Source organism: Anser cygnoides, chromosome 2 (genome assembly GCF_040182565.1).
Source record: "Anser cygnoides isolate HZ-2024a breed goose chromosome 2, Taihu_goose_T2T_genome, whole genome shotgun sequence".
Taxonomy (NCBI): Eukaryota; Metazoa; Chordata; class Aves; order Anseriformes; family Anatidae; genus Anser; species Anser cygnoides.
Genome location: NC_089874.1, coordinates 31,493,830 through 31,517,259, shown reverse-complemented (window position 1 = coordinate 31,517,259; position 23,430 = coordinate 31,493,830). Strand labels below are relative to the sequence as shown.

Below are 23,430 nucleotides of genomic sequence, written 5' to 3'. Positions count from 1 at the left end.
GCTGCCTTGGTGATGTCCCCTCCCAACCTCCTGGCCACCTCAAACCTGCTGGCTCTGGGGCACGGGGAGAGAGTCTTGGTGCTGTGACCAGCACTGATTAGCAATAGACAAAACATTGGTGAGAGATCAATGCTGTTCTAGCTACATGTATAGAGCACAACACTAATGTGGACCATTGCAGGGAAAGCTAACTCCATCCCAGCCAGACCTAGCACACACTTAGACTTATCCTAAAAGACTTGTGTTCATAAAATTGTCTTTAAACTTCCTTGCTTTCATAGCCCAGTTAAGGCATTCTGTCAATGTTAGTCAATAATGGCTTGTGATTGTTTCTCTTCGTGGATATTTCAATTTTATAAAATAATATTGCTCTAAAATAGTTTGATAGCATGGAGTAAAATTTTGGGGAACAAATGGGTTTGTAAGGTGAAATGCCAACTTCTCTAGAGGGAAGGAAAATAACAAGTTTGAAAAGTGTGTATGTTTTAATTACGCTAGATACTTCAATGTGATAGAGAATAAACATTGAATTGGAACCGTTTGCAAAACAAATATTATTATGAATATCAAATCTGAGTTTGATCTTCCAATCTGTTATTAGTTACTCTGACATTTTTTCCCTATTATGAAAGCTTTGATGTTGACCTGCTATCTCTTACTGGAAACATAAACATTTAGAATGAAAGGATATTGACATAAAATTTTGTTTGCAAACAAACTGCTTTTAACTTATTTTTTCCATTGCTAACTTGCCTAATAAAAACCTGTGAAGTCCATTGTATTTGTTTATGGACAGTTTCACTTTTGGATTGTTAGTACTGCAATTCTTGGCTTAAAGCAATGCTTAAAGTCTGAGTAAGCTGGGCATCAGACCAGGAGCATCAAAAATTAGTCGCCTCACCTTGCTTACATGCTATCCCCAAAAGGCATCATTTAGCAGGTACCCAAAATACTAACCTGTAGCAATGAGGGTATGTGTTTTTTCTGGCTTTAGCTCTCAATACATAAAACAGCAACAAAAAAGAAGCTTATCAAAATCATTGGGTATGCTTAAGAGGCATTTTGAAAATGTTACCTGCCTCATGCTTTGATAGTTTCCTAATGATCTTTTGTACCTTGGCATACTTTTCTAAGGAAAAGGCAGAAATTTCTCAGATAACTTTTTTTTTTTTTTTCTCTAATAGAATGAAAAAATGTATAATAAAATGGCTTGGGCTCGAAGGGACCTTAAAGATCACCCTGTTCCAACCTTCCTGCTGTGGGCAAGGCCCCCTCCCACCAGACCAGGTTGCCCAAAGCCCCATCCAGCCTGGCTTTGAACACCTCCAGTGATGGGGCATCTACAGCTTCTCTGGGCAACCTGTTCCAGTGCCTCACCACCCTCTGAGTGAGAATTTCCTCCAAACTTCTAATTTAAATCTCCCCTCTTTTAGTTTAAAACTGTTAACCCTTGTAATGGCTTTCTCTACACACCCTGGTAAAGGGTCCCTCCCCATCTTTCTTGTAAAGTCCCCTTTAGGTATCGGAACGCTGCTACGAGGTCTCCCCAGAGACCTTATTATTTCAATGCAGAGTTTATTTTTCTAGCTGAAGTATAAAATTACTCTGAAAATAGGATTTTATAGAATTAATGCTAGCTTTGCTAGTAATGTTAATACTGTTTCAATATTTTACTGTAGAGTGGTCTTCTCGGAAAGAAGTGTTCCTTACAGGTTTTGTATTTATCTTTTATTTGTATTTAATGTATTTTATGTTTGTACAGGCAAAGATGTGTAACATATTTATGGAACTTTGGGTTTCTACAGAGAAATATCTGTAATTTTCACTTGTTTCATTTACTTGTATCCAATGACAGCTATCAGTTGTGCTTTAATTTTAATTTTTTACTGTGCCTTGTAAAATTCTCCCTTCTACCATATAACTTCCTTAGTGTAATGGGTCTGGCTGGGATGGAGTTAAGTTTCTTCATAGCAACTCACAGAGTGCTGTGTTTTAGATTTGTGACCAAAACAATGTTGATAATACACCCATGTTTTAGCTATTGCTGAACAGTGTTTGCACAGTGTCAAGGCCTTTTCTGTTTCTCACACTGTCCTGCCAGCAAGTTAGCTGGGGGGGAAGATTCTGGGAGGGGACACGGCCAGGACAGCTGACCCCAGCTAACCAAAGAGATATTGCATGCCATATAATGCTATGCTCAGCAATAAAAAGGGAGAGAAGGGAGCTTAGGGAGGTTAGCCATCTTTCTCTTGGGAACTGGCTGGGCATTTACCCATGGGAGGTGGTGAGTGATTGCCTTTGCATCACTTCTTTTGTTTTCTTTCTTTTTTCTTCAACTTCTTCTTTGCTTATTAAACATTTTTTTATCTCAACCAACAACTTTTCTTGCTGTTACTCGTCCTCTCCTCTTTCCCTGTCGCACAGAGATGGGTCCTGGGTGGGAGTGAGTGAGTGACTATGTGGTGCCTAGCTGTTTTCCAGGGTTAATTCACAACACAGTTCATAGCATAACTGTTTTTATTACTATGTTTGACCAGGAAGGCTTTTGAAGTTCTACATCCATTTAAACACAAAAAGAAATCCACATCATGCTGTACATTGCTGGTAACTGAAGTCATTCTGTTGCATTTGCTGCAGTCTTCAAAGTATGATAGCTCTTAAAATTTGTGCAGTGGAGGCATTGGCTATCAAGTCTACATTTCAGTGTTAATTTCCACTTTCATCCTCTCCCTCTAATTACAAGTAGAAATAAAGTCAGCCCCAGGCTGACTTGTGTGTGTTTCTTTACAAGGGTTGGAAGCAGCACTTAAGGTTTCTATATGTATTTGTGTTACTAAGCCTCAAATCACATTTGTTGCTTAAATTGGAGTGATCATATGAAAGTCATCCATTATGGAACGTACCAGATACTGAAGTGTATAAAAATAATGTGATACTACACTTGATGGCAAAAGCCCTGTAATGTCAAGAATGAAAAATGCATTTTACTCCCCAACCTGTGCACAGCCCTTAGGTCTCAATAAAATTTTTAATATTATTTGGGAAGATGGAAATAAAACATACTGATATGTTGGAATGAAAGTATCAGAAAACCAGTAACTTCCACAGTTATTTTAAATAAAAATTATTTTGTCATCATAACTGATAAAAACAGTAGAAAATTCTGAACTTGCTTGTGCTACTCTTTAGACCTTTCCCACCACCTATTTTCTATTGTCTTCAAATGAAACTGCTGCTCTTTTTGAGACTGAGTGATAGGAAATTTAAATTATCCAGCCGTGATTTACTTTCTTATAGTAGAGCTGTGTTTCTTGTGTGTAGTGGAATGTTTCTTTGAATGAAGGAAAAGCAATGAATTCTTATGTAGTAGGATGAGCTAGAACTTTTCACGTTCTTATTTCTGCAGCTAGTTAAGATTACTTCTTTTAGTTAAGCTAACAACACTCACATAACCTTTATTACATTCAAAAACGCCACTAAAGCTAGAGCAGTAAGAAAACAGTTGGAAGGGAGTTTTTCACACCGAGCTGAGTCCCACGCTGCCTAGTTTTGTGTTCATTCCATTAACTAATCAAGTGCTTATCCAAAGAGAGTTAGGCTTTTCTACATCCCTTATTCTTACTGAAGGATGATTTTGTGTATTTCCCTGCTGCATTCATAGTGCAGTCATATCCTTCTCAGAATTATTGTATAGGATGAAGAACTGAAGCCCTTCCATCCTCCCTTTGTGTCATAGTTTGTCTGTCCTAGAAGTTCTGTTGTGCATTTGAGCCTTCTCGAGATGCGTACAAACATACCACTTACCTGTCTCATTTGGAAGTATCTGCCCTGATATACCCCGAGTTTACATTTCTTTGTTGGATGGGCTGATTTATGCTACAGTATATCACCTAACATGGTTATAATGCATCAAACATTTATTAGGCCATTATCTTGTGTCTAACAACATTTATAAGGAAATGCCTAGGAAAGAATCAGATCAGGGCAAGCATACATGACACCCCTAATTCTCTCCCCCTACTCATTTATTGTTAATTTAAGTACTTCCTGAGCCAGAGCTGTTTTCTGTGGAATTACTAGCCTTTAATAGATTTATTCTCCATGGTCTTCTCTAGGGTCCTGAAGCCCATGTAAACTGTTAGCATCCACTGCATGCTGTAACAAACAGCTACATGGACTGGAAAAGAGAGAGAGATGGTTCTTCACAAAATAGTGTCCTAATCCCAATGTCTTGTTTCCAAGTAGTAACAGTCTGCTGAGATCACATCGTTTTATGTGTGAATTACACATGCAGTGTTTTACATTTGTCTATATTAAAATTGATTTGTCATTTTTACTGCCTAGTTACTCAGTTTATAATGGTCTTTCTACATTTCATTTGTCAGTTATACCCTAATAAACTTTGTGTCATTAGCAAACTCATATTATTGCTTACTCATTTCTTCCAGTTCGTTTATGGATATGTTGAACAGCGTAGGTTCTGTAACAGATCCCACCTGATCTGTCTGAATGCTGGTCTGAGAACTCACCATTTACTTCTGCCCTCTCTTTCTGTGTTTTCAGCAAGTCAGAATTCATGTCAGGAATTCTGTCTTATATCGTGACACCTCAGTTTTCTTAAAAAATATTTGGAAAGGAATTTTGTTGAAAGTCTTGAAAATCCCAGTGAATTTCTGGCATCAACAGTCCACCCACACTTTCAAATAGTTCCAACAAATTGCCGCTTGGAAAGTTCCCTGTACAGAAGAAAGATTCATTGATTCTACCATCATCGTTAATCTGATGTCCACCATTACTATCCACTATTTCATTTTTTGTTACATTGCCTGATATAGGCTAAAGACTTAGTATTTTGTAGAGTACTAAATCCATCCAGACTTTTCTTGGTTTAAATTGAATGATGATTGACTGTGAGTCAGCAGTGTGCCCAGGTGGCCAAGAAGGCCAACAGCATCCTGGCTTGTATCAGGAATAGTGTAGCCAGCAGGAGCAGGGAGGCGATCATCCTTCTGTACTCAGCTCTGGTGAGGCTGCACCTCAAGTACTGTGTTCCACTTTGGGCCCCTCAGTACAAGAAGGACATCGAGGCCCTGGAGCATGTCCAGAGCAGAGTCCTGTGAGGAGCGGCTGAGGGAACTGCGGTTGTGTAGTCTGAAGAAAAGGAGGCTCAGGGGAGACTTTATCACAGTCTTCAATTACCTTAAAGGAGGCTATAGCGGGAAAAATACAAGGGGAAATTTCTTCACTGAAAGGGTTGTGAAGTATTGGAACAGGCTGCCCAGCAAAGTAGTTGAGTCACCATCCCTGGAGGTCTTCAAAAAACCTGTAGATGTAGTGGACTTGGCAATGCTAGGTTAAAGGTTGGATCTTAGAGATCTTTTCCAACGTAAATGATTCTGTGATTCGGTGACTGCTGTCATCCAGTTGTGACTACTAAGGCAATTGTTGAACTAGAGATTATGCACCCCCATTAGGAGCTGAGATTCAGGACTGCTGGGTGAATATCGTATAGTCCTGCGGATTTGCTGCGTTCCTCCCTTTAATTTCTTCCATACCTCTTCCATAGTAACTGCAGGTTTACAGGTTCTTTGATTGGTCATTAGCAAGGAGGAGATCCATCATGTAAATTTCCCCACACCGATTCAGCAAATTAATTAAGTTTCTCTTCAATAGCTGCATCTTTTCTGAGCCTTTACTGTACACATTTAACATCAGTTGGTCCTACAACCTGGCAGACTTCCTTCTTTTGATGTGTCTTAGGAAAAATATTATTGTTGGTTTTGATTCTTTTTGCTAGCAGTTCCTTATTTATTTATTTTTTTTACTGTATTTTTGTATTTATTATGCCTTAATTTATGATTCTATTTCCTCCATTTGGGCATGTTTGCAGCTTTTTGAAAGATGCCTTCGTGTTCTTACAACCTCCGTTATCCTGCTGTTTCAGTGTACCACCCTCTTGCTGCCCTCCCTCAAGCCTTCCACTCTCCCCCATGACCCCAGCACTGGCTTGTGCTTTCAATATCGTTACCCACAGTAGCTTCCACATCGCCTGTGAGGATTTAATTCTTGTAGCTGCTCATTTACATTCTTTTTAACTTTTTAAGGACGCTTTCATTATGTGTTTTTATTTTCTGTCCCTTTGTCATTTTACAGTGAGTTTTTGTAATCTAGGCTCATTTCCTTAGCTTTGAGACATTCTGTGATGATTGTTTTCTACATTCAAAATACAACACAAAATATGGTTTCTTCTGCTGGGGGTTGGAACTGGATGATCTTTAAGGTCCCTTCCAACCTAAGCCATTCTATGATTCTTTTGTTGATTTCACTGTCTTGCTCTCTCATCTCCCTCCCTGCCACTCTTTAATTTCTTCTTTCTCCCTCTGTCTGCGGTATTGCCGTACTCTTTCTTGGCTTTTAATCCTGGCTCTTTCAGAAGTCCAGATCTTCACTCTTCTTATAGGTCTAGCTGCATTACCTGGTTCCTGTAGCAAGATTTCTTATATTTTGGCCCATTTCATTTCTACTTATTGGGTCAGGAAACCTGTCCTTCAGTTCTGCCTTCCATTACCTTTTTTCTTTCTTTCTTTGCTCTGTATTTATCACACTGTCTCAGCATCATCTGGCTCCTCTTCTGGCCTGTCTCCCTGGAGTTGTTTTTCAGCAGGTATCTGCAAATTTTGTCTTGTCTGGACAGGCTTTCTTCAGCCTCATGCCCTAGCCGAATCTCACCTTCTCAGTTTTCTAGCGCCACATACTTCCTGCATGCTGACCATCTTTCTGGATCTGTATTTGTTTCTCTTTGCTACATGAGTATTACTTTCATCTCCTGCATATCTCTGTCTTTGTAGAGAAAGGACAAAGGAAAATTCTCATGGAAGCTCCCCTGATGTTTATGAATGGCTCTTAGCATACTCATATGCCCTTTTCAGTTATGATTTCTCATTTAGCTATTTGCCTTGTGTTGTCTGTTCATTTACTGTGTTCAAAGGTGCAAATATGCCCTTGCTCCTTCGGCGTTGCTTATCCACACACACCAAGAAGCTCACAGATCTTGCTGTAGCATCCAAACCAGCCAGCCACCAAGAGACAAGCAAACGAATTTGCTTACAGCCAATAAATACGTGTTGTTTCTCTTCACCGAGGATAAGGGCCAAAACAATCTGAGTGCGTTCTGCTGCTGGCTTCTGGTTGCTGAGAGCTATTTACTTTTCAACATTTAGAGATAACAGAAGCAAATCTTGCGGCATCTTCATCTCACTAATATGAAGTCTCTAAACATTTCTGGCTTTCATCTATATCGGTTTTGGAACATCTGGGTCTGAAGATATGTTCATATCTCAAGACAGTCTGAGATGCATAGCGTTTGAAGTTAGATTAAACTCTACTCTGAAAATTCTCTTAAGACATGGAAGTGCAAGAATTTTGGTAGGGTTAACAAAGGTAGAATGAGGTATTGTTGTATTTCATTAAAAATAACTGTCATTCAGAGAAAGACGTTTAGATCATAGAGAATATCCATGGGTATTGATTTTTGTCTGAATGTTGTCATGAAATGTTTTCTGAAAATTTTCCTATCATATGCATGAATTAAAAAAAGTTAGAAAATGTCACAGTTACATATAATTTCAAGCATCTGCAGTCTGAGCTAATTATGTTTGATTTTAAAACATTCTTTGAGCTGTTATTTTCCGAAGCCAATTTTTATTCATCCTTCTAAATAATATTTTAATTATATTCCAAACCTTACAGTGTAATTTCCCACCATTTCAGAGAAGTGATACTTTCTATTGAGAGTCAGAGACATTCACAATGTGCTAAATAAAATCCCCTTGATTTATAACTGTTTTGATCTCTGAAGTTTCCACCAAGTAGAATCTTTTAAAAAATAGGACTGTTTACATTTGGGTTTGATTCAACCTGTGTGGTACTGGCAGCAGTGTGAATGCTCATTTTTGGCAGAGCCTCTGCTTTCAGCTTTTTCACTGACTCGGTTTTTCCATTCCAACAGAGATACGTGTTTAAGTATTTCTGACTTGTGTAGTTAATTCCAGTGTTCAGCGCTTACATTTATCGGTCCAGGTGTTAAGCTGTTTAGGCAAAATTTTTAGCAAAACATCTGAGAGGTAAAAATAATGTGATCTCTACATAAAAGACAGCAGTAAAATGAGGTACACTTTTTGAGCCTGACTGCACTAAAACTTTTATGTCCACTCGTTCCCCAAGCTGTGCAATCTTAAAAGCTTCTTTCTGTAGTGTGAGATTTTTCATTATACAAAATGAGGCTTCAGAGGTAGGTCAGATACTACTAGTGCCATAGTTCAGTTTTTGATTTTTGTCCTCAAAGCATGCTTTGTGCTTGCAATGTTTGAAGCACAAAGATTAGTCTGTGAAATTACGGCATGACTGTCATTACAAGCTCATGGAGTTCACGAGTTAAAATTATTGCTCTTGTCAAAAGGGACAGCGTTTGCCTTTTTCCCCTGAGGTTTTGAGTAACCATCCTCCCTCTTTTGATTCTGCTGTTGGAAGGAAAGGAGATGCTAGTTCCTTCTGTATAAGGTGAATTATTTCTTTTAAGGACCACCCTGTCAGGGTGCGGGAAGCTCCTGTTCTTGTGCACATTTTTCTTATTCTGCTGATAAGAAATTTTAATGGAAGGCTTTTCCCTCTTCCACTACCAGATATATATGTTGCATAGTGACATAACTTTTGGAGGTTTAACATATTGTTATGTAAGATATGGGGTGGCTGGGCAAAACATGATACAGTAACCCAGAGCAGAGGTGAAGAATCCTGAATCTGTTTCTAAAAATAGATACAGAGTAGGCTGTCATTTTTGGGCAAAAGTAAAACTGAAGCAAATGTATGATATTTCAGAGTTTGTATTTGTTTATTGAATTTTTAAAACCATCCATAAAACGCTCCAGATGTCTGTATTAGGCAGGAATTTAACTCTTTTGTTAATTCTTGAAAAGTAGCTGAATACTGCAATGATTAGGGTCTAAAATAATCACATTCAATGAGATTGAAATATTGACATTCAGATAAATGCATACAACTGCAAATAAACCTTGATGATTTTGCTATTTCAAAACCTGTTTGACAGTAGATGGTATGGTCTAATTATCTGAAAAATTGAATGGAAACAGTTTCCACTGAAAAGTTTAAATTCAAACTATTTTAAAATTATGTAAGCCTATCATACTGTATTTCTCCTAGATAAAATATTTTATGGTGAGAACATTATTTAATCATTTCTTAGATCGGTGAGCATTACATCATCCATCAGGAAAGTTTCTTATTATTGTTAGAATCCCACTATGGAATAGAAGCCTAGGAGGGAAGATGGTTTAGGAAAGGATTTTGTTGCACGTCTTCTCCCAAACTGCTTGTTTGCTTTGTTACACTTCCTTGCAAGCACAGTTTTAGGAGAAGTTGAGTGTACTAGATGATACTTTATCATGTGCACATTTTAAAGAACACAAATTTAGATAAGGCAGATTCTTAATGCTCTATGTATATTCTGGTAAATTTGTACTTAGCTGTTTGATCCCACAGGAGAGCCTGGATTAAATGCAGCTCTAAACAGTGCATGGTTTTAGGTCAGTCTCTGTGGGAGGCTGTGGGTCACTTTCAAGTTTCCATGCTTCATCTCTGGCGGGGAGGGTTTGGTCTGATAGAAACCATGCCTTCCCCTGTGTGCATAAAATAAGTAGATTGGTTGTAATTACTCTGATACTGTGATAGGTGTGCAGTTCAAAAGCTCCTTACTTTTAGGGAGCAAAGTTAAAGTTTCAGTGAAAATCATCGCTTTGTAACTAATGGATATGCTCAGAAGGTTGCAGTCTAGACTAAGTGATGGTTCCTTCGTATTGAACTGAGAATAAATATTCAACAGATTTAAAATTGCTTTAGAACAGTAAAACAAAATATGTTAAATTGTTATGAAGAGTTTACTGGTGGAAAGTTACTTCTGATCAATAAACTCTGCTTGGTACAAATTACATGCCTAGATTAAGGGAGAACTTTGTCAGTGCCTTGCATATCTGACTCAGGCATTTTAAAGGTAGTATGCCTTGACATGGCTCGTGATAACAACGCAGCTCAAGAGTAAATTTTAAGTCCCTTCTCATAAGGCCACACCAAGTCCTTATTTAAAAGTTATGCTGGTATGATTTCTTTTGTCAGCAGCTCCTTATTACTGTCTAAGAGCTTGAAACTGGTCTGTTCCTAAAAGAGATGGACTCAATAGCTCAGTAGTGGACAATTGGCAGTACTAATCCTGTGCCCTCTATAGTCTTCCTGTGAAAATAATTTTAACTGGGATATTTCTAGAAGAAATAGCACAGAATTACTATTTTTATGGAATAATAGAAAATTTATTCTCTGTTTCTTGTTTCTAAATATTTTGGAGAGGTGATTAATCAGATTTGTTTATAAACCTTCAAACTGCTTTGGAATGATTTACATTGCTCTTTGGGGACTTCTGGAGTTCCAGTAAACAGGTTTGGTTTTATGTCAGAGTTCAACTTACTAAAATTTACTCCAAAACCAATTTTAAGTAGTTACCCATGCTACTAAATAACAGCTAATCATGCATTTATTAATCCTGTTGGTGTCAGGTTTTGCTGATTAGCATGGTAGTAACTCTTAATTGGTGCGTTACAGGAAGAGAAGGCAAACATCACAATAGTTTTGCAATTTTTGCATGAATTTTTCAAAAGATATGATATTTAGAAAAAAATACAATTATAGTTGTATATAAGCACAGCTTCTTAGCTTTTTAAGGTTTTATTGAAATCTTAGATTATTTCATGTTTATGTCTTTTTTTTTTAACCTGACAATTGAGAACAGTGCATTTCACTACCTAGAATCATCCAACAAATGTAAAATTTTATTTATTTATTTATTTATTTTTGTGGAGATTATTGAACAACTGGCCTGGTGTACTCAGATATATTTTCTCACTTTCCTTAATTCTATCTCTGACCAGTCAATTTTTTGCTTCCAGATATCTTGTCATCCCACCTTTGAAGACAAATTGGAAAAAAACACATGACTTTCTGTCACTTGAATAAACCCATTTTCCCAAACAATATAATCTCTTTGCTGAAATAGTTCATCCCAGGAATGAGAGTGTGGGTAAAATTCATTGACATAGGAAAGTAGCTGCCAGAAGTTCCTAATTATTCTAATGGAGCTTTTCACATGTTGTGTGAGAAACAAAAATAAGCAAAGGTGTGCCTGCTTTATCTAGGTACTAGTTCTGTCAGGTGTAGTGATACTTCTGTTGTTAACAGGGCTTGTGCATGTAGTGAAGAGAGGGTATGATTTCATGGCCGACAACTCCTTATTACTCTCTTATTGCTGTCTGTGAGAGCTTGAAAGTATTCTAAAAGAGATGTATTTGAACAAAATCAGTGGCTAACATACACAGAACCTTAGAAATTAGAGTAAGAAAAATGTAATTGATCATCCAGCCTCTTCCACTCTACTACTAAGATTATTCTTTTAAGTGAACATTATTGTCTTTGCCTTCCTTCTGTGTTGGTTTTAGTACTCTTGCCCATCTTGAATAGGTGACTTGGTAACGGCTTGTCTGAACTATATATTTGCTTTGTATAACCGTCTATTTCTTATTTTCTTTCTTTGGCAAAGACATTTTGTGTAATTAACTCTGCATATTTTTACTCATCTAATTCTTTCTGTTATGAACTAGGCCATTCTCCCCTTCTATTCAGCAAGTCCATATATTTTGTACTAATTAATATTCCAGAGTTAAGAGGAACCGCTTGGAGGCTCACTGGCTCAGGCCTAATTATCGCCTACATATTCCTGGTTAAGTGGGACATGAGCGATATCTTTTCAAATACAGAGACATACAGAAATGTTCAGGGTTATTATTAAAAAGCAACCCTTTTTTCCCCTCCGGTTGTTTGTCTGAATCGCACTAATGTTCAATTACGGCTTATTTTATAATTCAAGGTCTTCCTTCATGTTGCCTTTTGGAAACGATGTTCACTCTTGCTTCAGGTCAAAGTCCATCACAACACGGCAGACATAAGACAGCTTTCTCTTCACAGAAAAAAATGAAGATGACATTTATGTTAAAATAGTTTTTTCCTAAACAATTGTAGTAGCACTGGTGAAGCCATCAAAGTGGTGTGACCGCAGGTGTAACAATCGAAAGGGGTAACCCACATGGTGCAGGTATGTAAGAGCTGCGAGTAAGAATTGTTTTCCAGAAGCAGAGTAGCTGTGTTTAAGATAGTACTTGCCAGCATAATTACGGATATGAAAGATCAGATTCACCCAGGGTAGGAACGTTGGGCAAAATAGCTCAGAGAGTGCTAATTTACAGCATGAGCTTTATCGCTGAGTACTTTGGTGTTAATTAGTTTTGGCTAGTACAGTCGTATGATGTTGATCCAATATGCTCTTTTTGTTACTATGATTTTATCATTGGTAGCAGCATGTTTATTATTTCTGCAAGCTTTAGAGTGCACTGTAAGCAAGTCGATATCCTTACACTTGTGTTCAGTCCAAGTTTGTCATCTCTGGGATTCAACTTTATTTGGTACCAAAGCTGAGTAGAAGATACATGTAAAACTGACCAAAAGTCTCAATTAAATGTAGAATGGTTTTGTTGGATAAGATTAGGAAAAACTCCCTTAGGTCAGAATAACCACCTCTTTTTAAAGTGCAGGTCTATAGGTGTGAATGAGTATTTACATTATCTGTTAAGTGGGTAATTGGAAAAGAGGTAATTAGGACTGCATTATGGATGTCCTTAACTACGCTGTTGGACACCTCTTGGTGACACTGTTGAGATACAGCCTCAAGCTTAAAGAAATAAATGCCTTGCTACTAATAACTTCTTGTTAGTTTAACTCAATAATGAATTTAGACGTGTCTTGGGAAAACATTATTTTTCCTAGCATTCTCTCTCTCTCTCTGTAAAATTTGAAACTACTTTTTTCAAAGTAATCTTTTTGGTTATCTGTAGTCTAACTGAAAATGAACGCTGTTAGACCTGTGATCAGGAATGCCCTACGTACAGGAAATTGTATGCGGTATTATGTGATTGTCATGGCTCTGGTTAATTTGACAATCTCTACCAACAGTGGCAGGTATGTTCCAAAAACTGTGTGAAACAGGAGACCGAAAGTTTAAATGGACTTGACAGTATGTATTCTAAAACTGCTTTCTAGCTGAACAAAGTACTTAGACAATTAACTACAACCTTAGAAGATGTGAACTCAATTCTCTCTTCTAACTCAGACTTGAATTTGCATTTTCCTCACCAAAGTTGAAGCCAAGGGATTCTTCTTGACAAAAAGAGTATATATATATTAAAAAAAAAAAAAAAAAGGAGAAAATTGTAGGACACCCAGATGCAAAAGATACTCAGCTTCAGTCATGGATTTCAAAATGGAATTGATTACCTGATAAGTTTTGAGGAGAAACGTTTAAGTCCTACCCTGTCTTTGGCCTTTTAGTGACTTGCTTTGGTGCCTTGTTGTTTAGAGAGCTATGCTTTGAATTCCAGCCCAGCTGCCTCATTCTCAACAGACATTTTAACTGAACCTTAATGATTTTGCTACTGATGGTAGTACTTACTCTATATGCTTGCTTTCTTAGCTATGGTTCACTGCAGGATGTTAGAGGGACCAGCGTGGCCATTTCTGTTTTTTGTTGTTGTTTTTTATAGGAAGTTAAGCAGGAAAGTTCTGAGACTGTGAAGATATTTTGTCTCCTGAGTAAACCTTTGAGGATCCCAGCAGAAACTTGTTAAAATTGTAACTGACCACAACGGATTAATAAACTATCGCTTTTGGAAGATATTCAAGCTATACATAAAGATAGTTCTCCAGTGAAGAAACGAATGTTTTTATTTACATAGTTCTCATAGCAGATGGAAGTAGATTTGCAATATACAGCCTGTTTTCAGCTGTGTGGTTTGTTCACTGACTTAGCAAATGCTTGTAACCTGCCCTAACATTGTGTTTTATGGAAAGTGAACAAAATCCCATTTTTACATTCATTAAGTGTTCTTTCCTGTGTGTAGATTAGCACTGCCTCTTTTGCAGCCACTCTGAAGTACCCCAGCTTCCTAGCTTCTGTCCTTTTGTAGGGCTCCTTAATAGAGTCCATGCCCTCCAGTCTGAGCCATGAGCTGGAAGGGGGACTGGAAGATAGAATAAATGCAGTAAATTTTATTTTAAATTATTTCCCCACACTTTTTAAAAAAATATATATATTGAAGGTAAACTGCATCCTGGCAGGGGGATTACAAGCCAGGTGATATCAGGGACATCTTTTCCTGTAGACATTAGTCCAGGTTTATCCAAATGATGAAGCTATATAAGCATTCTTTTGTACATACACTGTTGATGCTAATGAAAACTACAGCCCCCAGGTTTTCAGACATTCCTGTGCACTGGTCATGCTTACTTGATCCTAGTTTCTAGCTTTCCCTGTGGCTGTCACTTCCACACAGACTTTAAACAGACCCCACCCAGGCTATTTTTTTTTTTTAATATATATTCCAGGGAACACAATTTCAGCTTATTCCACCCATTTGGTGTTGCTGTACATTGCGTAAATAGTTGAGAGGAGGCAGAATGATTTTCCTGTGCTCACAATCCACCTGAGCTTGCACATCTGGTGTCAAGAAGGGAGGATAAGAGAGAAACAGATATTTTAATTGGAAGGGGGGAGAATAAAGGCAAGGCAAGACTGAATGTTTTAAGAGATACCAAGACATAAGTGTGGGAGCAGAACAGCAGCAATGAACTTTACTGTTTATGGGTCTGGCACAGGTGGGGATCATGGGGTCCACAATCATTTTACAAGCCCTAGTGGCATGCAGTACTAGACAAGCAGTCCAATTAGTCAGTGCTGTTCCCAATGGGTCCTGTGGGGTGAAAAAGTGAGTCATCATATGGTATTCAGCCACTTTATGCAGAAGGCACCTCAAATAGGGTCCACAAGGGAGCCTTAATTATTGGAGTTCTGACACTTGGGTGAAGTATTTGGATTTTTAAATAGAAATTTCATATAGCAAACTATATTTCATCCCTATTTTCTTGAAAAGTGATCTAATGTAAAATTAATCATGAGATGGCTCAATTAAATGTAGACTACTGCCCACAGCTTTTGCATTTAGAATAGGACAGATATTGTAATATCCACATAATCTCTGAATGTGAGAGGGCACTTCTACCCCTACTGAGAGAATTCGGAAACTCTGTCAAGAAGTACTTCATAAATATAGCTGAAAACACTAGTCATATTTTTAATCTTTCTGAAAGATCTAAAGCATTTAAATTTAAATTTGCAGTTCAGATGATGTATCCCCACTCGGCAATTGTAAAATAGGCCTTCTTTTTAATATTCACTCCAGGGATATAGTGAGCAAAATAAGATTAAAGATGTGGTTTTAAAATAAGATAGGAGGTTTTTGAGGGCTGTGCTTTGTAGACGTGTTTAGAAATATTTGCTCTAATCTACTGAGAGAATTTTTTACTACATACAAAGTATATTTTAAAGATGTGATTTAGAACAACGAACATGCATTTTATATAAACATGTTTTATCCAGGAAAGATCAAGTATTATCTTGAATTGATGAATTTATTATCATGACAATAGCATAAGGTGTAGTAAAGAGGTAAGACAGGAAGAAGAAAGTCTGAAGCATTAATCACTGCAGTTCAGAGGTGAATTGTTTTATGTAACAGTGAAGTTTTATAATGAAGATTGAATTTTTTTAACTGGCTGAGTATAAAAAAAGTGTTGATTTGCAATCCCTGCAGCATAAATAGTACATTTCTTCATCAGTCAGCAATATTTTTATTACTATAATTATACTCAGAGGCAGTAGGATTTTAGGCATCTGATATTATCCAGATGATAATTACATATTTATTACCCAAGTTCCTAATGTTTATTTTGAAACAAGACATTCCTACGCATGCTCGTGCATGCAGGCACATTCAAGGCCTACCAGGAGCTAGAAGTGCATACTATAGCAAGGAAACATGGTGTGTTGTTATTATTTTTTAAATGGATCAAGCATCTCACTTTTCAACTACGGTTATTTCCTAGATGGGTGAAATATTTTATTATTGTTAAGAGTGACTGTTCTTCATGACATATTGAAGGGTAAAGTGGGAGCAAATGCAAAACTATTCTTTTTCGCTCAAACTGGCAGATATAAATAGAAGTATCAGTGATGTGGATTATGTTGTAGTTATGCTATCTTTCCCACTAGCTGGAGATTACTGGCATCTTTCAGTAGAGAATAAACTAGGATGCAACATTTTTAGTATAATCAAATAGTTATAGGATGCGATATTTTAAGTATAACCAAATAGCCAGAAACAGCTCTATTAAAAATTCATGTAGCAGAAAGGAGTTATAAAAGTCAGAAAAAAGAAATGTTTTCTCTTTAAAATTCTTGTGAAATTTGCCTCCTGTGATCCTTAATTTCTAGTCTTTTCCCCACCCTGGAATCAACATTAGTATCAAGTCAGCAAATATTAGTGGCTTCAGCTGAATCCCCCTACCCCTTTTTTTTCTGACTGTCCTCATTGAAAACAAGATAAAATGATGAATAGCAGTTTTTGAAACTCAAGTGAATTTGTAAATCTTTACACAGACACACTCTTTCAGAAATATAGTAGCCCAAGGCAAGTATCTGCAGGAGTGGGATGCATATGGATTCACAGCTTTAGTTCATAAGATCTTAGTGTGATTCTGCATTTTTCTCCAACAGTGTTTTATAGCTTTTATTTTGCCTGTCTACTAATTTAATCCCTCTCAAAGGCTTTAACTGTTCATTCTACTAGATTTTCCTACCCATACCCTGGGATAGGTAAATAGCTTTCTATGTAGCTTCTTATATATACTATTGGAATTATTAATGCTTTCATTGTAAGTCAATGATATTTATGAGATACTTGTAGAGTGATTTATCTCTTTTCAAGTATCAACAAGCTACCAGGTTTAGAAAGTATTTATATTCCTTTCTCTGCGTTTGTGATTGATGACAGGACCACTGATGCTGTGCTCTGTGTGGGGGAACACTGTGTCTGGCCAGATCTGGAGATACAGATCTCAGTCTCTGTCATCTTTTGTGAGAAGATTTGGGAGGAGTGAACGCACATGATCAGATTTGAAAGAAACAAGAAGTAGTGGGGAATTCTTCATCTAAAGCTTGAAATACAGGAAAGATTCTAGCTCATGGTGAACTTTTAGGCTGACTACGTTTGTGGTTTTTTGTTTGTTTTTAAACATTGTATTAGTTGGAAGACTTCTATCCTTTTGCTATTCCACAACCAATCTCTAAAGAAAACACTTATTTAAAAATATATTCTATTCTGTGGCATGCAGAGTAATTCTACAGTTTCAGATTTTTTATTTATTTATTTATTTATTTAAGTATGTATGAGAGTTTTTTGAGCAAGTTCGCAGATGATACCAAATTGGGTGTAGCTTTTGACTCTGTCAAGAGTGGTGAGGCCTTGCAGAGAGATTTGGACAAATTAGGGAGCCGGGCAATCACCAACAATATGAAGTTCAACAAGAGAAAGTGCCAGATTCTGCACCTGAAAAGGGGCAACCCTGCTTGTATGTACAGACTATGGGAAGAGATGCTGGAGGGCAGCCCTGGAGAAAGGGATCTGGGGGGTTTTGGTCGACAGCAAGCTAAGCATGAGTCAGCAGTGTGCCCTGGCAGCCAGCAGGACCAACTGTACCCTGGGGTGCATCAAGCACAGCATTGCTAGCCAGTCAAGGGAAGGGATTGTCCTGCTCTGCTCTGTGCTGGTGCGACCTCGCCTCAAGTGCTGTGTGCAATTTTGGGCACCTCAGTATAAGAAAGACATAAAACTGTTAGAGAGTGTCCAAAGAAGGGCAACAAAGATGGTGAAGAGTCTAGAGGGGTAGACATATGAGGAGTGTCTGAAGTCCCTTGGTTTGTTCAGCCCCGAGCAGAGGAGGCTGAGGGGAGGCCTCATGGCGGCCTGCAGCTCCCTCACGAGGGGAGCGGAGGGGCAGGCGCTGAGCTCTGCTCTCTGGGGACAGTGACAGGACCCGAGGGAACGGCATGGGGCTGGGACAGGGGAGGGTCAGGCTGGGGGTTAGGGAAAGGTTCTGCACCCAGAGGGTGGTCGGGCACTGGGACAGGCTCCCCAGGGCAGTGTCACAGCACCGAGCTGCTGGAGGTCAAGAAGCTTTTGGACAGCGCTCTCAGACACACAATCTGATTTTTTTTCTTTTTTAATCTTTTTTGGGTGGTCCTTATGGGTCCCTTCCAACTTGGATATTCTATGCTTCTACGGCATATAAAATACGTGATTTCTGGTTAATTATATTGAAAGCTGAGTTTAAACTAGACTGAGTAGGAGCCTGGAATTTAGGAGAGTGCAGGGTTTGTCTTTGTGTCTGGCTGGGAGGAACAGTGTGTTTAGTTAGGGTTAAGATACATATTACCATAGTAAGTGTACTTCAATATTTCAGCAAGATTATCTGTGGATAGCTATGGCAAAGCTATGCTATGGTACAGCCTGTTTTAAGGAGTTTGATTCATTTAACAAAGAAAAAACAAAGGCTAAGAGCAAAAATAATGACTTTTGAAAATAAAAGTATGGGTAAATGAGGGAAAAGAACTGCTTAAAGTTTCTAAATTCAGTGCTATACCAAAAAGTAAGTGTAACAGGTACTGAACAAACCTGTGGTTTCATTTTCACTCTTACAATGACAGGCTTGATATTCTGAAACATTCTGCCAATTGGAAGGTGAAAGGAAGAAATTCAATTAATATTTTAAATGTTTCATCAGTTTGTGAATGACAGAGATTGTTGTCATTACCTTTCTTTCAGCAGCAAGAGTTTGGACTAGAGGACCATGGAGATTTCATCCAGCTTTATGCTTCTATTTAAGAAAATGAATTCCTAACAGCTACTCAGTTATGAAAATGACTGTGCCAGACTGCTCATAATATTTCAGAGTATGCATGTTAAAAAGTGTTTCTCAATGACTGATGAAGATGTTCAGTGGAGACCTAATTATTATCTGAGATGCTGAGGGAAAATAATTCAGTGTCAATTAACTGAGTTCCGCAGTGATGCTGGTATATACTATTCAAAAGGAAAAACTTGCTGTGCTTGCAAGCCGGTTGATAATGCTATAAAAATTTAGATCAGCAAAGTAAAGCTCTTAACTTTAAAGACAGTAGAGAGTTCATTATTAATGGTAACAACATTTTAATGCAATGTTATGAAGGTGCAACTAAAACTAAAGTGCAATAAAATATGTAGGTTTGCTAAAAAGTACAAGAAGCAGCAGCTTCTCTCTTAACAATTCTGTATGATATTTCCTAGGCTTTTTTACTGCAAAATTCTTGTTTTATACTATGATACACCAGAACAGGTCTTGGAACTGCTTGTTAGTTATTCACTGCTGCTTTAGGCTGGCAAAATATAAATGTAGGCCACTTCCACACTTGAACAGAACAGAGGGAGCAGCCCAGGGTGGGTCTTCCCCAAATAATCAGTTTGTATTTGCATTATTGTGTATTAGCGTACTTGACAAATGTTAAGTATGTTAATAGTATTTTGCCTATTTTTGGCTTTTATAATTTTTAATATTAGTATACCAAGTGAAACCATTGTGGAATAAGATGTACTGTTGCATATGGAATATAGTGCCAAGATGTTCTGCTTGTAACTTGTAGACTAATAAAACCTCATAGTTTTAGCTGTAGTTCAATGCTAGTGATCACTATCCCTCACATATAAATTTCACTGCAGGTTTCACGTGTATTGTGAAAGCCTCCAGTTTCAAGACTTGATCAGATCATATTACTTCATGTAAGAAAAGGATATGCCACATATAGAGGATGTATACTTACAGTATTTATGGCTTTATGCTTCTATTGTCATTACTCCATTTTAATAACAATAATGCAATTAAAAATGGAATTAAATAGAGGATTCTGTAAGTCCATAATAGTGTCATTTGCTAATGAACTCAGACTTTATGCATATTCATACATAGATATTTTACAAATGTATATATTTAGGCTTCTCTTTGATATGAGAATTCATATTTAGAATTATGAGTTGTTATATAGCTTGTGCTGTGCTTCTTAGTAGGAAACTGTGTACACACTCAAAATAATTGAATATTAGAAATACTTATAACTTGTTATTAATATTTCAGCTATTTACCTGGAAATTTGAGTTAATGTATTTTAAAAGCTACATTGGATTTCTTTACCTGGGTTTGCACAACAAATTAACATTGTCTTCCTGAATCATTTTTTACCATTCTTTGAAAATTTGAATTTAATGATGAAATGCACAGTACATATGAGCAGAAGAGGCACTCTCATATCTCAGGAATCCGTCTTTCTTTCCTTAGTCTGTAAACTAATGAAGTATGCAATGTTTGTTTTGTTTTGTGTTTTTTTTTTCTTTTTTCTTTTTTTCTTAAACCAAGATTCCTACCAGTTTTACAGCAAAATTGAACTTGTTTAGAACATTTTATTGAAGTGAAACAGATACCAGTCTTCAACATTCATATGGTTGTGCTTTCCTTTTCCCTTCTCTGTTTTTGTTTTGTTTTGCTTTTTAATATTGGTCTTCATTTAAATATCAGAAAATTCTGCTTTTTTGGTGCCATATTTTTCATAGTCTCAAGGGCTATTAAGAACTGATGTCCTTTAGCACTTTTAAGAGTTAGGTCTGCAGAGCTTTGGTGTAAGTTTTATATCAGATTTTCTATCTGTTAAATTTTCTGTGCTAGTGGAGTACCAAAGCTCTAGAGAGTTGGGCACACCACTGCCAAGGCCTCCAGCATGTACTCTGTTCATTCACCAACAGAAGACTTGCTCATCTGACACTCTGCAGTGCTGATAGTACAGATAGTACACATCCCTCAGTGCTCTAATTGTTCTCCTGATACTGGCTGAGGGATGCATGTACTATATCTGCCTCCTCAGCCTGATATGCCTCTAAGAGGTCTGAAGTCAGTTCCTCTGGGGTATCCTCATGGAGTTACTACTGTGGCTGGAGAAGTAAGGCCACATTTCCTTCCATATTGGCCACTGGCGAAATAGTGGTGCATAGAGACTGTGATCCCTGAAAGCAGTACAGTGGCACTTGGTGCAAGCAAGGACAGAATGTTGCAGGGCAGAAATAGGAAGAGAAACAGAAATAAGGCTTGACTCCATATATGAGGCTTATAAGGGAGATGCATGTCACTGCCCCTGCTTCTTAACATTATCATATGTGACAGACAAAAGGATGACGTAGTGCTTCCCAGAATATCCAGCTGAAATATATGCTGTCCGCAAATCAGAGTTTTATGGCATAGCTTTCCTTTGAACTGCTGTAGTAAGAATGCATGATCTGGGGCTCAGATTTGAAGTAGTCTGAATTATAATCCCCAAAACATGTACTGTGTAATTTGAAGGTCCTCAGAAGCAACTGCATCATTCTGTTGATCTGCTCCTATTGTGCTGACAAACTTGGTGAAGAAGTCTGACTTCATCAAACCCCAGGAGCTATTATTTTCCTGTTAAAATATTAACCCAAGCCTTCCTATTCATGGGCTTCATACACTCATGGGTTGTCCCACACTGAAAAGTAGCAGGCAACTCTCACCTCTTCCTACAACAGCTGCCACCCTTTCTTCCTTGCCAAGGAACATTCCCCTATCCTTTCCTCATTTCAGCACACGTCTTTTCCTTACCTTCACCTGCAGCAGCAGCATCCCTCTTGTAAGCAAACAGTCCCTTCCCATTGCTCCATTCAGCAGTGGAACTACCTGTTGCCTGTATTATTCACTCTAAATAATCCTCATTTCCTTTTCTCTCCTATCCCTAACAGAAGTTCCCGCTGAACTGCTATGCCTCTGGGCTACCGATACTGAGCAGAGGGGGTCTGGAATGGGTGCTGTTTAGTTAAGTGAAACCTAAAAAGCTTGGATCCTGCTAGCCTGGAGGCTGCTCTTGGGAGAAGACATCTTCCAGTCCAGTAAGCCCCCCATCTGGTTGTTCTTTTACCCTCCATGCCCCTCACAGATGTAGTCTCTCTCCCTCGACAGCATTTGGTGCTTTAACAGTTGTTCTGTGGCTCTTCCAAGAGATGCTGTGCCAGATGGAAGGATTTGAGAAATGGATCATTCTCACTCTTGCTACTCTTTTTTTGGACTGGAATGCAAAACATACTGTAAATGAAAACAGTATTAAACACTTTGCATAGTGTACCTTTTAGGTAATTCATCTTTTGCTAATTGGATGAACTCTTTGGATCAAGTTTTTTAATGTAAGTAATAACTGCCAGCTCTTATTTTTATTGCTTTTCATTGCTTCAGGCAAATATATTATTTTGATATTTAAATAATTGGCAACAGAAAGTTGCCAGTTACTAGAAAAATTACAACAGTGAATCATCAAGTCAGACAATCATTTTTAAAAGGGTTGGGGGGAGAGCTTTGTTACAGATCTCCAGATGTTATTTTGTTCATGTCCCAAAAGAAAATATCAGCAGTGCTAAATCCTGAGCAGGCTGGCCTGAACAGGTAATATTGCTTATATATTGATAATTAGAAATACTTCCTGATGTTTCCCAAAGTGCAGTAAGCCCTCTCCACTGAATCCATGTTGTAATTGGAGCCATTCTGCAGGGTACCCAAGAGCAGTGTGATTCAAAACAGAGCTGGTGGCTCTGTGTCAGCACTGCTCAGATTTTTGTACAGTGGGACATACAGCCTACACCGACCCATGTTGTCTGCTGGGTATCTGTGGTTGTGCTCACCAGTGCAGTTACAGGGAGGGCAACCCTGCAGGTAGTAAAGGTATCGTGTGCCTGAAGTTGAGTAAAAAGCAAACTGCGATGGGAAGTGCTTCACAAAGATCAATTAATTTAAAAATTGTGTGTAGATAAAGATCTTCCCATGGCAGGGACAGACCTTGTCGCCTGATTGTTTTTTCACGGCAGTTTGTTTTGATAGACTGAAGATTACAAGAACGTGGAAACAATAGGCATTATAATTGCTAAGTAGTATTTTGGTTATTAAATGGATAATTTTTTATAGTTGAAGGTGATGGAAATATACTTAACAAAAAAGCACATTTTATCACAGTAAGCATTGAAAGTTAAAGCCAAGTAGTAAAATGTAGCAATTATGTATAGTTTTATAGTGTCTGTTTTTGATTCTAATGCTCAGACATAATATGCTTTTCTTTTAATTTTAAATACCTACCTCACAATATATACATGCCAAGTGATTGATGCCTTTTTTATTTTAATGAGCATTTATAAGCCTCATCTGTGAACAATCTGATCTATCAAGCATTTGCTAAACAACTTCTCAATAAAAGCCTTCTAAACTTTGTTTTAGTGTATCACGTTGAAA

The 23,430-nt window shown here is 37.8% G+C and overlaps 1 protein-coding gene across 4 annotated transcripts in view; it reads left to right on the top strand.

Moving 5' to 3' along the window:
- CRPPA (CDP-L-ribitol pyrophosphorylase A) overlaps positions 1–23,430 on the top strand; it is a 124,651-nt gene that overhangs the window by 76,654 nt on the left and 24,567 nt on the right. Inside the window, exon 10 of one of the 4 annotated variants that reach the window (XR_010829147.1) lies at positions 21,900–22,046. The exons of 2 other annotated variants lie outside the window; for them this stretch is intronic. Coding sequence is in view for 1 of the 2 variants with exons in the window: in XM_066991782.1 (XP_066847883.1) it covers positions 13,713–13,796 (84 nt within the window). In the remaining variant the exon portion in view is untranslated. Of the gene's footprint in view, positions 1–13,712; positions 19,771–21,899; positions 22,047–23,430 lie in introns of those variants that run through there. One more of the 4 variants, XM_066991782.1, reaches the window with a different exon arrangement.